Source organism: Scyliorhinus torazame, chromosome 1 (genome assembly GCF_047496885.1).
Source record: "Scyliorhinus torazame isolate Kashiwa2021f chromosome 1, sScyTor2.1, whole genome shotgun sequence".
In the NCBI taxonomy this organism is placed as follows: Eukaryota; Metazoa; Chordata; class Chondrichthyes; order Carcharhiniformes; family Scyliorhinidae; genus Scyliorhinus; species Scyliorhinus torazame.
The window spans coordinates 254,861,621-254,877,067 of NC_092707.1; the positions used below are offsets into that span (position 1 = coordinate 254,861,621).

Sequence of the window (15,447 nt, forward strand, 5' to 3'; positions counted from 1 at the left end):
TACCAGCCTCCCCGAACAGGCGCCGGAATGTGGCGACTAGGGGCTTTTCACAGGAACTTCATTTGAAGACTACTTGTGACAATAAGCGATTTTCATTTCATTTCATTCATTTCATTTTCATCTTGCGACAGTGGGAAGACTGTTCTCACACTATCTTACTGGCTCCTCCCCAGCTCCAAGCCCATTGGCACGGGCTAGTATAATTCCACCCATTGTTAAAAAAAAAACTTTCGAGCAAATTCAAGATTGAAATCTCATCGATCCATTTCAGATGGTTTTCATTAGGAATATTAACAATCATTCAGCGATCAGTTAGACAACTTGCCTTGATTATGGCAGGAGTTGTGATTTTTCTGCTCTCCATTTTCACTGTTAACATGGGGGGGGTGGGATTCTCCAATCCCACGACAAAGTGTCCACGCCGTCGTAAATACGATGGCGTGAACGGGCCGCTCCCACGTTCTGCGCCGCTCCAGCTGCAGATCCCGGCGCGAACTGTGCGCCGCGGGATCTGCGCATGCGCAGTTGCGCCGGCGCGGAGAGGGACATGCGCAGTGGTGCCGGCGCCAACGTGCGCTTGCGGTGGCCTCCTTCAACACGCTGGCCCCGATGCAATATGGCGCAGGGCTACAGGGGCCGGCACGTAGGAAAGGAGGCCCCCAGCCACAGAGCCCTGCCCGCCGATCGGTGGGTCCCGATCGCGGGCCAGGCCACATCGGAGGTCTCCCCCGGGGTCAGACCCCCCTCCCCCCCAGAGGCCGCCACCCAACCCTTACACGCCGAGGTCCCGCCGGCCCAGAGCAGGTTAGAACGGCGCCGGCTGGACTCGGCTCCTTTCCTACAGCCGCTTGGCCCATCCGGGCCGGAGAATCGGTGGGCCGGCTGCGTAGAGCGGCCCATGACTGGCACAGCGCCAACCTCCGCTCTGCGGAGAATCGCGTGCCGGCGTCGGGGCGGCATGGCCAGTTCGCAGGGATTCTCTGGCCCGGCGCAGGGCTGGGAGACTCCCGCCCATTATTTATAACGGATGTCTTATTCCTCAATTCAAGGGCTGCAAACATAGTCTAAAACCATTTCCCTTCTGAATCATTTGATTAGGTGACTTTATTTATATTTGGAATACCGAGAATCTACAAAAAATGAACATGCGGGTATTTTATGAAGCAATTTGGCAAGTTTGCCTTGGTGTATAAAGCAGAACGTAAAGACAGGAGCTAAATGAGAATGGAGACAAAGGGGATATGGGGTTTCTGTGGATTTTTGGACTGGTCACGAGCGGATATTGACAGGAATAGGACGTGATTGTTGAAAAGGGGCCAAAATGCGTCCATGCCCATTCCATTTTCTTTCCATTTAGCAACAAAGATGCTAGGCTGTGTGTGAAGAACCCCGTTGATGTTAAATGTGAGGGTATCCCAAAATCCAGAAGGGTAATTTGGAACCGTGGTTCTTTGTGGTGTATCTTTTTAGTTTGTTACATTGTCAGAAAAAATATGCAAACCAGGAAGGAATAGTCCAATCGTTTTGAGATCAATTAATAAAGAATATTTATTAACTTAAAAGTAACACACACAATAACCGGGCAGCACGGTAGCATTGTGGATAGCACAATTGCTTCACAGCTCCAGGGTCCCAGGTTCGATTCCGGCTTGGGTCACTGTCTGTGCGGAGTCTGCACATCCTCCCCGTGTGCGCGTGGGTTTCCTCCGGGTGCTCCGGTTTCCTCCCACAGTCCAAAGATGTGCAGGTTAGGTGGATTGGCCATGCTAAATTGCCCTTAGTGTCCAAAATTGCCCTTAGTGTTGGGTGGGGTTACTGGGTTATGGGGATAGGGTGGAGGTGTTGACCTTGGGTAGGGTGCTCTTTCCAAGTGCTGGTGCAGACTCGATGGGCCGAATGGCCTCCTTCTGCACTGTAAATTCTATGATAATCTATGATAATCTATGAATAACGATTATAATACAGTACAATAGTACACTTAACTGCACTGATGGCTGTCCATGAAGTATTACATGAAGTTAGCCCTTTGTTCCCAACAACCTACGTTTCCTGAACTCTGAAATGCCCTTTGTTCCCAAACCACATCCAATATTATATAACTCCATGAACTAAATCCAGCAGATAATTACCACTCACAGGTTATTTGTCCACAGTTGGGCAAACTTATAAAAGTGCTTTCACTTAAAGTCGCGAAGGATGCGAACACAACTTATAGAGAGAACCAACTGCGCGGAGGAGCAGTGACTAGCTGAGGTGAAGCAAGTAGAAATGGAAGCCCAGCTGGCCTCAGACGAGAAGGATGATGCAGGGCTAGACCAAGTGCGCAGAATGTCCTGCACTTCTGCATCCTGTGCCAGACCTAAGATCTGACCAGCACCTTCCCACAGCGCTAGTGCCCTACCCCCTCTGTCACTCTGCCTTTGGGTCAACCTGAGCATCTTCCAGTGGGAGCAGCAGGAGCATTGTGTGAGAGTGACGTTAGGACCCAGCGGAGCAGCAGTGCGGTCGCGTCCCGTTGCCTGGTAACGGCGGAGCCAGCGGCGCCGGGAAGATGTCGAAAAGCGGCAAGAAGCGGGTAGACTCGACTCTAAAAGCCAGCCCGACCCCGGTGCAGCAGGTCACCGTGAAAGAGTGAGTGTCTCGTACCGCGGCCCCCCACCCCGGTAACCTCCCTCCCCCAAACCCCTAAGCCCCCCCCCCCTCACCCCTAACCCCCCCTCACCCCAAACCCCCCCTCACCCCTAACCCCCCCTCACCCCAAACCCCCTCACCCCCCTCACCCCTAACCCCCCACACCCCTAACCCCCCTCCCCCCTAACCCCCCTCACCCCCCTCACCCCTAACCCCCCTCACCCCTAACCCCCCTCACCCCTAACCCCCCTCCCCCCTAACCCCCCCTCCCCCCTAACCCCCCCTCACCCCTAACCCCCCTCACCCCTAACCCCCCTCACCCCTAACCCCCCTCCCCCCTAACCCCCCCTCACCCCTAACCCCCCTCACCCCTAACCCCCCTCACCCCTAACCCCCCTCACCCCTAACCCCCTCCCCCCTAACCCCCCTCAGCCCTAACCCCGTCACCCCTAACCCCCCTCACCCCTAACCCCCCTCACCCCTAACCCCCCTCACCCCTAACCCCCCTCACCCCTAACCCCCTCACCCCTAACCCCCCTCATCCCAAACCCACCCTCATTCTAACCCACCATCATTCTAACCCCTTCACGTCTAAACCCCTTCACCCCTAACTCCCCTCACCCTTTTCACCCCAACCCCACTCACCCCTAACTCACCCTCACCCCAACCCCACTCACCCCTAACCTCCCTCACCAGTAAACCCCCTCATCCTAACCCCCTCATCCTAATCCCCTCATCCTAATCCCCTCACCCTAATCCCCCCTCCCCCTCACCCTAATCCCCCCTCACCCTAACCCCCCTCACCCTAACCCCCCCTCACTCTAACCTCCCCTCACCCTAACCCCCCTCACCCTAACCCCCCTCACCCTAACCCCCCCTCACCCTAACCCCCACTCACCCTAACCCCTCCTCACCCTAACCCCCCCTCACCCTAACCCCCCCTCACCCTAACCCCCCCTCACCCTAACCCCCCTCACCCTAATCCCCCCTCACCCTAATCCCCCCTCACCCTAATCCTCCCTCACCCTAATCCTCCCTCACCCTAATCCTCCCTCACCCGAATCCTCCCTCACCCGAATCCCCCCCTCACCCGAATCCCCCCTCACCCGAATCCCCCCTCACCCGAATCCCCCCTCACCCGAATCCCCCCTCACCCGAATCCCCCTCACCCTAACCCCCCCTCACCCTAATCCCCCCTCACCCTAATCCCCCCTCACCCTAATCCTCCCTCACCCTAATCCTCCCTCACCCTATCCTCCCTCACCCGAATCCCCCCTCACCCGAATCCCCCCCTCACCCGAATCCCCCCCTCACCCGAATCCCCCCCTCACCCGAATCCCCCCTCACCCGAATCCCCCCTCACCCGAATCCCCCCTCACCCGAATCCCCCCTCACCCGAATCCCCCCTCACCCGAATCCCCCCTCACCCGAATCCCCCCTCACCCGAATCCCCCCCTCACCCGAATCCCCCCCTCACCCGAATCCCCCCCTCACCCGAATCCCCCCCTCACCCGAATCCCCCCTCACCCGAATCCCCCCTCACCCGAATCCCCCCTCACCCGAATCCCCCCTCACCCGAATCCCCCCTCACCCGAATCCCCCCTCACCCGAATCCCCCCTCACCCGAATCCCCCCTCACCCGAATCCCCCCTCACCCGAATCCCCACTCACCCGAATCCCCCCCTCACCCGAATCCCCCCTCACCCGAATCCCCACTCACCCGAAACCCCCCTCACCCGAATCCCCCCTCACCCGAATCCCCCCTCACCCGAATCCCCCCTCACCCGAATCCCCCCTCACCCGAATCCCCCCTCACCCGAATCCCCCCTCACCCGAATCCCCCCTCACCCGAATCCCCCCTCACCCGAATCCCCCCTCACCCGAATCCCCCCTCACCCGAATCCCCCCTCACCCGAATCCCCCCTCACCCGAATCCCCCCTCACCCGAATCCCCCCTCACCCTAGTCCCACCCTCACCCTAGTCCCACCCTCACCCTAGTCCCACCCTCACCCTAGTCCCCACCCTCACCCTAATCCCACCCTCACCCTAATCCCACCCTCACCCTAATCCCACCCTCATCCGTAATCCCACCCTCACCCTAACCCCCTCCTCACCCCTAACCCCCCTCACCCCTAAACCCCTCAACCCTAACCCTAACCCTCCTCACACAACCTCCCTCACCCATATTCCCCCCAACCCTAACCCCCTCACCCTCCTCAGCCTTACCCGCCCTTGCCCTAACCCCCATCACCACTAACCCTCCTCACTCCTAACCCTCCTCACTCCTAACCCTCCTCACTCCTAACCCTCCTCACTCCTAACCCTCCTCACTCCTAACCCTCCTCACTCCTAACCCTCCTCACTCCTAACCCTCCTCACTCCTAACCCTCCTCACTCCTAACCCTCCCAACCCAGCCCCCTCACCCCTAACTCCCCCCTCACCCTAACTCCCCCCTCACCCTAACTCCCCCCTCACCCTAACTCCCCCCTCACCCTAACTCCCCCCTCACCCTAACCCCCCTCACCCTAACCCCCCTCACCCTAACCCCCCTCACCCTAACCCCCCTCACCCTAACCCCCCTCACCATAACCCCTCTCACCCTAACCCCTCTCACCCTAACCCCCCTCACCCTAACCCCCCCTCACCCTAACCCCCCCTCACCCTAACCCCCCCTCACCCTAACCCCCCCTCACCCTAACCCCCCCTCACCCTCACCCCCCCTCACCCTCACCCCCCCCTCACCCTAACCCCCCCTCACCCTAACCCCCCCTCACCCTAACCCCCCTCACCCTAACCCCCCCTCACCCTAACCCCCCCTCACCCTAACCCCCCCTCACCCTAACCCCCCCCTCACCCTAACTCCCCCTCACCCTAAGTCCCCTCTCACCCTAAGTCCCCTCTCACCCTAAGTCCCCTCTCACTCTAACGCCCCTCTCACTCTAACCCCCCTCTCACTCTAACCCCTCTCACTCTAACCCCTCTAACCCGTAACCCCCCTCACCCGTAACCCCCCTCACCCGTAACCCCCCTCACCCGTAACCCCCCTCACCCGTAACCCCCCACCAGCCCGTAACCCCCCACCAGCCCGTAACCCCCCACCAGCCCCTAACCCGCCACCAGCCCCTAACCCGCCACCAGCCCGTAACCCGCCACCAGCCCGTAACCCGCCGCCACCAGCCCGTAACCCGCCGCCACCAGCCCGTAACCCGCCGCCACCAGCCCGTAACCCGCCGCCACCAGCCCGTAACCCGCCGCCACCAGCCCGTAACCCGCCGCCACCAGCCCGTAACCCGCCGCCACCAGCCCGTAACCCGCCGCCACCAGCCCGTAACCCGCCGCCACCAGCCCGTAACCCGCCGCCACCAGCCCGTAACCCGCCGCCACCAGCCCGTAACCCGCCGCCACCAGCCCGTAACCCGCCGCCACCAGCCCGTAACCCGCCGCCACCAGCCCGTAACCCGCCGCCACCAGCCCGTAACCCGCCGCCACCAGCCCGTAACCCGCCGCCACCAGCCCGTAACCCGCCGCCACCAGCCCGTAACCCGCCGCCACCAGCCCGTAACCCGCCGCCACCAGCCCGTAACCCGCCGCCACCAGCCCATAACCCGCCGCCACCAGCCCGTAACCCGCCGCCACCAGCCCGTAACCCGCCGCCACCAGCCCGTAACCCGCCGCCACCAGCCCGTAACCCGCCGCCACCAGCCCGTAACCCGCCGCCACCAGCCCGTAACCCCCCTCACCCATATCCCCTTACCCTACCCTTTAACCCTAACCTGCCTCAGTCCTGCCCACTCACCCCTAACCCATCTCAGCCCTAACCTCCCTCACCCCCAATTTCCAACCCCCTCACCCTTAACCTTAATACGTCTCATCACTAACTTTTAACCTTCTAACCCTCAACCTCTTCATCCCGAGCCCCCTCACTCCAACCCCCAATCCTCAACCCCTTCACTCCAACCTTAAATCTTCTCACCACTAACCTTCAGCTTCTTCATCCCTAATCCCCTCACCCCTAGCTCATCTAACCCCAATTCTTCCCTAACCCCCCCTCACCCCTAACCCTCCATACTCCTTTACCCCTGTGGTAGCGTGCCTCTTTAGGGTACGAAGTCTTACAACACCAGGTTAAAGTCCAACAGGTTTGTTTCGATGTCACTAGCTTTCGGAGCGCTGCTCCTTCCTCAGGTGAATGAGGTCAAGCTTGGTACAATTCACACCTCTTTAACCTGGGGTTACCCCATCTCTGGATCTGTAAAGATTTAATCACCTGCTAATGGTCGCATTCCAAGCATTGTTTGGCATCTTTGAATTTGTCTATATATGTGTTTCTGGAACAGACCTCTGCATTCACCTGAGGAAGGAGCAGCGCTCCGAAAGCTAGTGACATCGAAACAAACCTGTTGGACTTTAACCTGGTGTTGTAAGACTTCGTACTGTGCTCACCCCAGTCCAACGCCGGCATCTCCACATCATGGCCTCTTTAGGGGGTTGAGTTCCTGGAGGGTCATGTGACCTAGTCTGCCTATGGGCTGGAGTGCGGGAACCCTGAAGGTGGAGCGCGGTTTTCCAGTTAGTTAGGAGTTTGGAGTCTTGGAACATGGAAGCTTTTATCTCACTTTCTGTATATAGTTTCTTACCTTAATAAATTGATTATTCGTTAATCCATTTGGCGGTCGCCCATCTGCCAGGATGTTACCTTGGTAGCGAGGATCAACCAGTATGCCTTCCTGCTGTTGCAAAAATTGGGAGAGCAAACTTTGTGTGAAAACTTTTCCATCGAAGCAAACTTGTTCCACAGTCTGTGAGTGACAATGCCCCTTTTTGGTAAACCAGAACCATTAAACCCCCATATGGAGCAATGGGTACTATACATTGAATGCCTCCTTTACTTTTGCAAGGCAAATTAAATCGAGGGTGGGGAGGAGAAAAAGCTGTGGGTAATTTTATTATCAGCTTGCAGGGCTCTCACTTTGAACCTAATTAGGAATCTAATGTTTCAGATGCCTCTGGTCCAAAACATTTTGGTGGATTTAGTCAAGGAACATTACCACCTGAAAGCCCCGATAATAATGCAACGCTACAAATTCAATTCGAGGCGAAGGGCCCCAGGGGAGATGATTACGATATTTGTGATGTACCTGAAACAAATGGCTAAACAATGCGAGTTCAGGTCTGCACTCAGTGACATGTTGAGAGACAGGCTGGTCTGTGGTGTTAACCACACGGCCATACAAAAAACATTCCTAGCAGAGGCGGAGATTACCTTAAAGAAGGCATTGTAGGTCGCCCAGGTTATGGAAAGCATCGTAAGGGGACGATGGAGTTGCGGAGCATGCAGACCGGCAAAGTACACCAGGTTTGGCCGCCGGCAGTTATGGTGCCAGAGATGATGGCACAAAATACATGGAGCAAAGAGGCTTGGAACAAAAGAGAGTTCAGAAATATAGGGGGTAGTATTCTCCGTCGGGTGACACTGAAATTGGCAAAGGTGATTAACGAAGAATCAGTTTTGATGCCGAAATTGTGGCCGGTGCCAGATTCACACCAAATCGCAATTCTCCGGTGCCTCGACAGCGGGGCCAATGCGTTCTACTCCGCACATACAGTAAACGCCTTTTGCATATCGTTAGCAGATCTGACCCAGTATTCTCCAGGGCCTTTGGGATTCTCCGCCTCCACTGGGGAGAATTCCCTGAAGCGAGGTTCACATATGCTTTCAAAAATCGTGAAACAGGCGCCGTGGCTGATGAGGAGGTACGGAAAGTGTCCAACATCGCCATAATGTGCTGACAGTTGACAGCTGGCCGGTGGAGGGGGGACTTCTGCCGGGCTGGGGGGAGTAGCGGGGGCAGCCAGGAGGTAGGCATGGGGTCGTGGTGGATGTATACGGAGCACAATTGTCATAGACTGCCAGGCAGCCAAGCGGTTGCGCATGCCGCTGACTGCCTTCTGTGAATCTAACGGCACGGGCCACATGGATGGCCACCAAGCCACTCCTAGGTACCCTCTGGTCCCAGCCGACCCATCAATGGGATAGCTGTGCTCCAGCGCAACCAGTGCCATTTTGCTGGCTGGGATGTGTGTGTGTGGGGAGTGGAGTAGTAATATGCAGCTGCAACTTGTCAGCCTCCTGAGTGTCAATCACGACCCCAGCGAATCTGACAGCTTTTTCCATTAGAATCGATTGTGTTCTACTTGCTGCCGGTGCTAGCCCCTCAACGGCCGCTGAATTGGTCCAGGTGCGGCGCCAGTTTTGCTGTCGTAGAACTCCATGAATCCCGCCCCGGCATCACACTTAGCCTCAGGAATGGAAAATCTGGCCACGGGAATTTGGTTCACAGACCAGGAGCTATGAAAAATGCTACCGGTGTGGGGGACATCACCCCCAAGGGAGATGTAAGTTCAGGGAAGCTATATGTTATGTCTGCAACAGAAGTGGGCATGTTAGAAGGAAATGCAAGACTGGGCAAAACTGACTCCAGTATACAGTTTTGAGAATAACCCTGAAGACAAATCTGAGGTATACAGTTTAAGCAGTTTCAAAGTGGGCAAGGCATTTACAACTGTATTGATAGTAAATGGTCAGCCAGTTAGAATGGAGGTGGACACGGGGGCCTTTGCTACAGTTGTAGGTGAGCAAATGTATCGGTATCTGCAAGAAGGGGTCCAGCCCCTGTAGTTAGGAAGCACGTCAGCCAGGCTAGCCACATATGCTAGGAATGACTGCAATGCCTGCAAACTACTGGGACCAACCAGCTCAACTGCTCCTAATAGTAGTGGAGGGCCAAGGGCTATGTCTGATGGGCTGGGATTGGCTTTGCCAAATTAAAATAAATTGGTTGGAGATCTTTCACAATGAAGGAAGTCTATATGATATCTTTTAAAAAATCAGGAGGTTTTCCAAAATGAGTTAAGCAAGATGCAAGGCATTAAAGTAGAGATTTATGTGGATCCAGAGGCCATGCCCAAGTTTTTCAAAGCTCGACCCACCCCCTATGCCTAAACAAGAAGGTTGAGTCTGAATTCAAGCGACTAGAAGAGTTAGATATCATTAAACCTGTACAGTTTTTAGAGTGTGTGACTCCAATCTTGCCAGTGGTGAAGCCAGATGGAACTATCAGAATATGTGGGGACTACATACTAACTGTGAATCAGGCAGCCAAATTGGACTGGTACCCAATACCAAGAATTGAAGATTTGTATGCTAAGTTAGCAGGAGGTTTAACCTACACCAGACGTGATATGAGTCATGTTTACCAACAATTAGAGTTAAGATGAAACATCTAGGGAATTTGTCACCATAAACACCAACAAAGGCTTATATAAGTATACCTGGCTACAACTTCAGAGTCTCATCTACCTGTGTGATATTCCAGCGTAGGATGGAAAGCTTACTGCGGGATCTACCCAAGGTGATTGTCTACCTAGATGATGCACTGATTACAGGAGTGTCTAAAGAGGAATACATAGCAATCTCGAATAAATCTTAAAAAGTTACACCAATACCAATAATTCATAGTCGTTACCGATCACAATCCCTTGTCGGGATTTTTTATATAGTAAAAGGCCATTCTCCCCATAGTTTCAGCTAGGGCCAAATGTTGGGCTCTATTATTAGCAGCGCATGAGTACACATTTCAACATAGGCCGGACGCACACATTTTGAATGCGGACGCTTTGAGCCATCTTCCCCTACCATACCGCCTCCACTGGTACCACAAAAGATTGTTCTGGCTTTGCACTTCCTTGATCCGTATCGGAGGGGCAGATCAAGCTTTGGATCCAAAAGGACCTCTTATTATCTCGAGTCAAGCACGTGGTCCTTCGCGGCTGGCATTATGATAACAAGTTTGAATTGCTACTGCCCTTTCAGATAAGAAAAGATGAGTTAAGTTGCAAAGACGGTGTATCGATGGGTCAATGCAGATGAAAGTAATGCCACAGAAAGCTGCCCCTAGGACAAACCTAGTATTGTTTCATGGGGAACTGAGAAACTACTTGTGTGGATGCACCTTCATCTATTGAGAGTCAGCCCATTGATGGCCAAACATCATTCCCCTCTACTGCTGAAGTCAGTGAATTGCGTCACTCTCAAAGAATGAACAAGACCCCTGACCGACTGACCCTACAAGAGACTTGTATTTTAGAGCCACTTGTATATTTTTGTAAATAGTTCCCTTATAGGTTCTTGTTTATCTTTCAGACTCTCCCGATCTTTATACCAAAGGCCTTTTTTCGGAAAGTGGACACAATCATCTCTGACTTTGTTTGGGCGGGGAAGGTGCCGCGGGTGGGGAGGACCCTGCTACAGAGGCAGAGATAGCGGGGGGGGTTGGCGTTGCCAAACTTGCTTCATTATTATTGGGCGGTGAATGTGGACAAGGTGCGGCGGTGGTGGGAATGAGAAGGGGTAGAGTGGGTTAGGATGGAGGAGGAATCTTGTAAGGGGTCTAGTTTGAGGGCTATGGTGATGGCAGCATTGCCAATGGCTCCGAGTAGGTATTCAGGGAGCCCAGTGGTGCAGTGCACAGTGAAGATATGGAATCAGCTGAGGAGGCATTTTAGGGTAGAAGGGATTTCCGTGCTAATGCCACTGTGCGAGAATCATGGGTTTGAGCCGGGGGGAATGGATAGTGTATACAGGAGGTGGAGGGAAGTGGGGCTGGTCAAGGTGAGGGATTTGTATTTGGAGGAAGGGTTCGCCAGTCTGGAGGAGCTAAGGGAGAGTGTAGAGCTGCCGAGGGGTAGTGAGTTCAGGTATCTACAGGTTAGGGACTTTGCGCACAAGTTCTGGAAGGGGTTCCCTAGATTGCCGGGATACACCCTGCTGGAGCGACTGTGCTTCCGGATGTGGAAGGGGAGGGAAGAATTGGGGATATATATAAGTGACTGGGGGAGCAGGAAGGCGAGTGGGTGCTGAAGATCAAGGAGAAATGGGAAGCGGAATTGGGAATGAAGATCAATTGGGGAGTATGGAGTGAGGCACTGCGAAGGATAAATGGGACCCCCTCTTGTGCAAGGATGAGCCTGATTCAATTTAAGGTGGTGCACAGGGTGCATATGACTCGGACGAGAATGAGTGGATTCTTTCAGGATGTAGCAGATGAGTGTGAGAGGTGTGGGCGGGGCCAGCGAATCATGCACACATGTTTTGGGGTTGTGAAAAATTGGGAAGATTCTGGGCCGGAGTGTTTGCGGTCTTAGCCAGGATAGTGGAGGAGGGAGTGGACCCGGACCCTTTGGTGGCGATATTTGGGGTTTCCCAGAAGCCATAGCTCATGGAGAGGAGGAAGGCCGATGTCTTCGCCTTCGCCTCTCTGATTGCATGGCAACGAATTTTGCTGGAGTGGCAGTCGGCATCGCCACCGGGGGTAGCAGCATGGTTGGGTGACCTGTCTGACTTCCTGCGGTTAGAGAAGATAAAGTATGAGTTAAGGGGCTCAGCAGGGGAGTTTGAGAAAAGGTGGTGGATGTTTGTGACAGTGTTTGAGGAGCTGTTCGTTGCAGGGGGGTGGGGGTGAAAAAGGAGAAAAACCTGTACAAACTATATAGTTGATTGTTGGGAAGAATGTTTCCTGGGGTGTTTATTTTCTGTAACCTACTTTGATACAAGTTTGAATAAAATGCGTTTACAAAAATTTAGTTCCCTTATTATTTGAGAACGTTAATTAAGGACTTAAAGGGGGAGGGATGGGCATGCCCCAATTGGCTAAATTTAAAAATTGAACATTGTTAAACTAATTAAACATAATTAATTAATTACTTAATCATAATCTAGAGGGGTATCTAAGCCAGAGACCGGAGAGTACAGTATTTAACATTTACATTTATAGTAGAAATCTAGTGCTAGGAAACATAGTTAACAGTAACTTTTTTAAAAAATAATTTAAATTTAATTTACTAATTAATTAACGCAATGTCAATTAGAGAGGTGCAGTGCTCTGACTGTGAGATGTGGCAGGTTCAGGAGGCTTCCAGCATCCTGGATGGCGACGTCTGCAGAAAGTGCACCCAACTGGAGCTCCTCACAGACCGCATGGTTCGGTTGGAGCAGCAGTTGGATGCACTTAGGAGCATGCAGATGGTGGAAAGTGTCACGGGCAGCAGTTATATAAATGTGGTCACACCCAAGGTGCAGGCCTCAGATGGGTGACCGCTAGAAAGGGTAGGCAGTCAGTGCAGGAATCCCCTATGGTTGTCCCCCTCTCGAACAGGTATACCCCTTTGGATACTGCCGGGGGGAATAGCCTATCAGGTGAAAACAGCAGCAGCCAGAGCAGTGGCACCACGGCTGGCTCTTATGTTCAGCAGGGAGGGTCAAAGCTCAGAAGAGCAATAGTCATAGGGTACTCTATAGTCAGGGGCACAGATAGGCACTTCTGTGGACGTGAAAAATGGTATGTTGCCTCCCTTGTGCCAGGGTCCAGGATGTCTCAGAACGGGTAGCGGGCATCCTGAAGGTGGAGGGCAAACAGGCCGAGGTCGTGGTACATATTGGTACATAGGCAGGAAGGGGGATGAGGTCCTGCAGCAGGAGTTCAGGGAGCTAGGCAGAAAGTTAAAAGACAGGATCTCAAGGGTTGTAATCTCGGGATTATTCCCGATGCCACGTGCCAGTGAGGCTAGAAATAGGAAGATAGAGCAGCTAAACACGTGGCTAAACAGCTGGTGTAGGAGGGTGGGTTTCAGTTATCTGGACCACTGGGAGTTCTTCCGGGGCAGGTGTGACCTGCACAAGAAGGATGGGTTTTATCTAAACTGGAGAGGCATAAATATCCTGGCCGCGAGGTTTGCTAGTGTCGCACGGAAGGGTTTAAACTAGTATGGCAGGGAGGTGGGCACCGGAGCAATAGGTCAGAAGGTGAAAAAATTGAGGGAGAACTAGGAAATAGGGCCACTAGGGCTCTGAGGAAGAGCAGACAGGGAGATGTTGCTGAAAACAGCGGGACTGGTGGCCTGAAGTGCATATGTTTTAATGCAAGAAGTATAACAGGTAAGGCAGATGAACTTAGAGTTTGGATTAGTACTTGAAACTATGATGTTGTTGCCATTACAGAGACCTGGTTGAGGGAAGGACAGGATTGACAGCTAAACATTCCAGGATTTAGATGTTTCAGGTGGGATAGAGGGGGAGGAAAAAGGGGCGGAGTAGTTGCGCTACTGGTTAGGGAGAATATCACAGCTGTACTGCGGGAGGACACCTCAGAGAGCAGTGAGACTATATGGGTAGAGATCAGGAATAAGGAGGGTGCAGTCACAATGTTGGGGGTTTACTACAGGCCTCCCAACAGCCAGCGGGAGATAGAGGAACAGAAAGGTAGACAGATTTTGGAAAGGAGTAAAAGCAACAGGGTTGTTGTGATGGGAGACTTTAACTTCCCCAATATTGACTGAGACTCACTTAGTGCTAGGGGCTTGGACGGGGCAGAGTTTGTAAGGAGCATCCAGGAGGGCATCTTAAAACAATATTAGATAGTCCAACTAGGGAAGGGGCTGTACTGGACCTGGTATTGGGGAATGAACCCGGCCAGGTGGTAGAAGTTTCAGTAGGGGAGCATTTCGTGAACAGTGACCACAATTCAGTAAGTTTTAAAGTGCTGGTGGACAAGGATAACAGTGATGCTCGGGTGAATGTGCTAAATTGGGGGAAGGCTAATTATAACAATATTAGGCGGGAACTGAAGAACATAGATGGGGGGCAGATGTTTGAGGGTAAATCAACATCTGACATGTGGGAGGCTTTCAAATGTCAGTTGAAAGGAATTCAGGACCGGCATGTTCCTGTGAGGAAGAAGCATAAATATGGCAAATTTTGCGATCCTTGAATAACGAGGGATATTGTAGGCCTCGTCAAAAAGAAAAAGGAGACATTTGTCAGGGCTAGAAGACTGGGAACAGACAAAGTCTGTGTGGAATATAAGGAAAGTAGGAAGGAACTTAAGCAAGGAGTCAGGAGAGCTAAAAAGTCACGTAAAGTCATTGGCAAATAGGGTTAAGAAAAATCCCAAGGCTTTTTACACATACATGAAAAGCAAGAGGGTAGCCAGGGAAAGGGTTGGCCCACTGAAGGACAGGGGAGGGAATCTATGTGTGGAGCCAGAGGAAATGGGCGAGGTACTAAATGAATACCTTGCATCAGTATTCACCAAAGAGAAGGAATTGGTGGATGTTGAGTCTGTCGAAGGGTGTGTAGATAGCCTGGGTCACATTGAGATCCAAAAAGACGAGGTGTTGGGCGTCTTGAAAAATATTAAGGTGGATAAGTCCCCAAGGCCTGATGGAATCTACCCCAGAATACTGAAGGAGGCAAGAGAGGAAATTGCTGAGGCCTTGACAGAAATCTGGATCCTCACTGTCTTCAGGTGATGTCCCAGAGGACTGGAGAATAGCCAATGTTGTTCCTCTGTTTAAGAAGGGTAGCAAGGATCATCCAGGGAACTACAGGCCGGTGAGCCTTACGTCAGTGGTAGGGCAATTACTGGAGAGAATTCTTCGAGACAGGATCTACTCCCATTTGGAAGCAAAGGGTCGTATTAGCGAGAGGCAGCACGGTTTTGTGAAGGGGAGGTCGTGTCTCACTAACTTGATAAGAGTTTTTCGAGGAGGTCACAAAGATGATTGATGCAGTTAGGGCAGTGGATGTTGTCTATGTGAACTTCAGTAAGGCCTCTGACAAGGTCCCTCATGGCAGACTGGTACAAAAGGTGAAGTCACACGGTATCAGAGGTGAGCTGGCAAGATGGATACAGAACTGGCTAGGTCATAGAAGGCAGAGAGTAGCAATGGAAGGGTGCTTTTCTGATTGGAGGGCTGG

General features: G+C 53.1%; 1 protein-coding gene across 3 annotated transcripts in view; it reads left to right on the top strand.

Moving 5' to 3' along the window:
• The first annotated feature begins 2,504 nt into the window (after positions 1 to 2,504).
• adgb (androglobin) overlaps positions 2,505 to 15,447 on the top strand; it is a 612,248-nt gene continuing 599,305 nt past the window's right edge. For all 3 annotated transcript variants that reach the window (XM_072504722.1, XM_072504733.1, XM_072504728.1), the window contains exon 1: positions 2,505 to 2,631. In XM_072504722.1, coding sequence (XP_072360823.1) covers positions 2,552 to 2,631 — 80 coding nt within the window. In that variant the 5' untranslated portion in view covers positions 2,505 to 2,551. The remainder of the gene's footprint in view (positions 2,632 to 15,447) is intronic.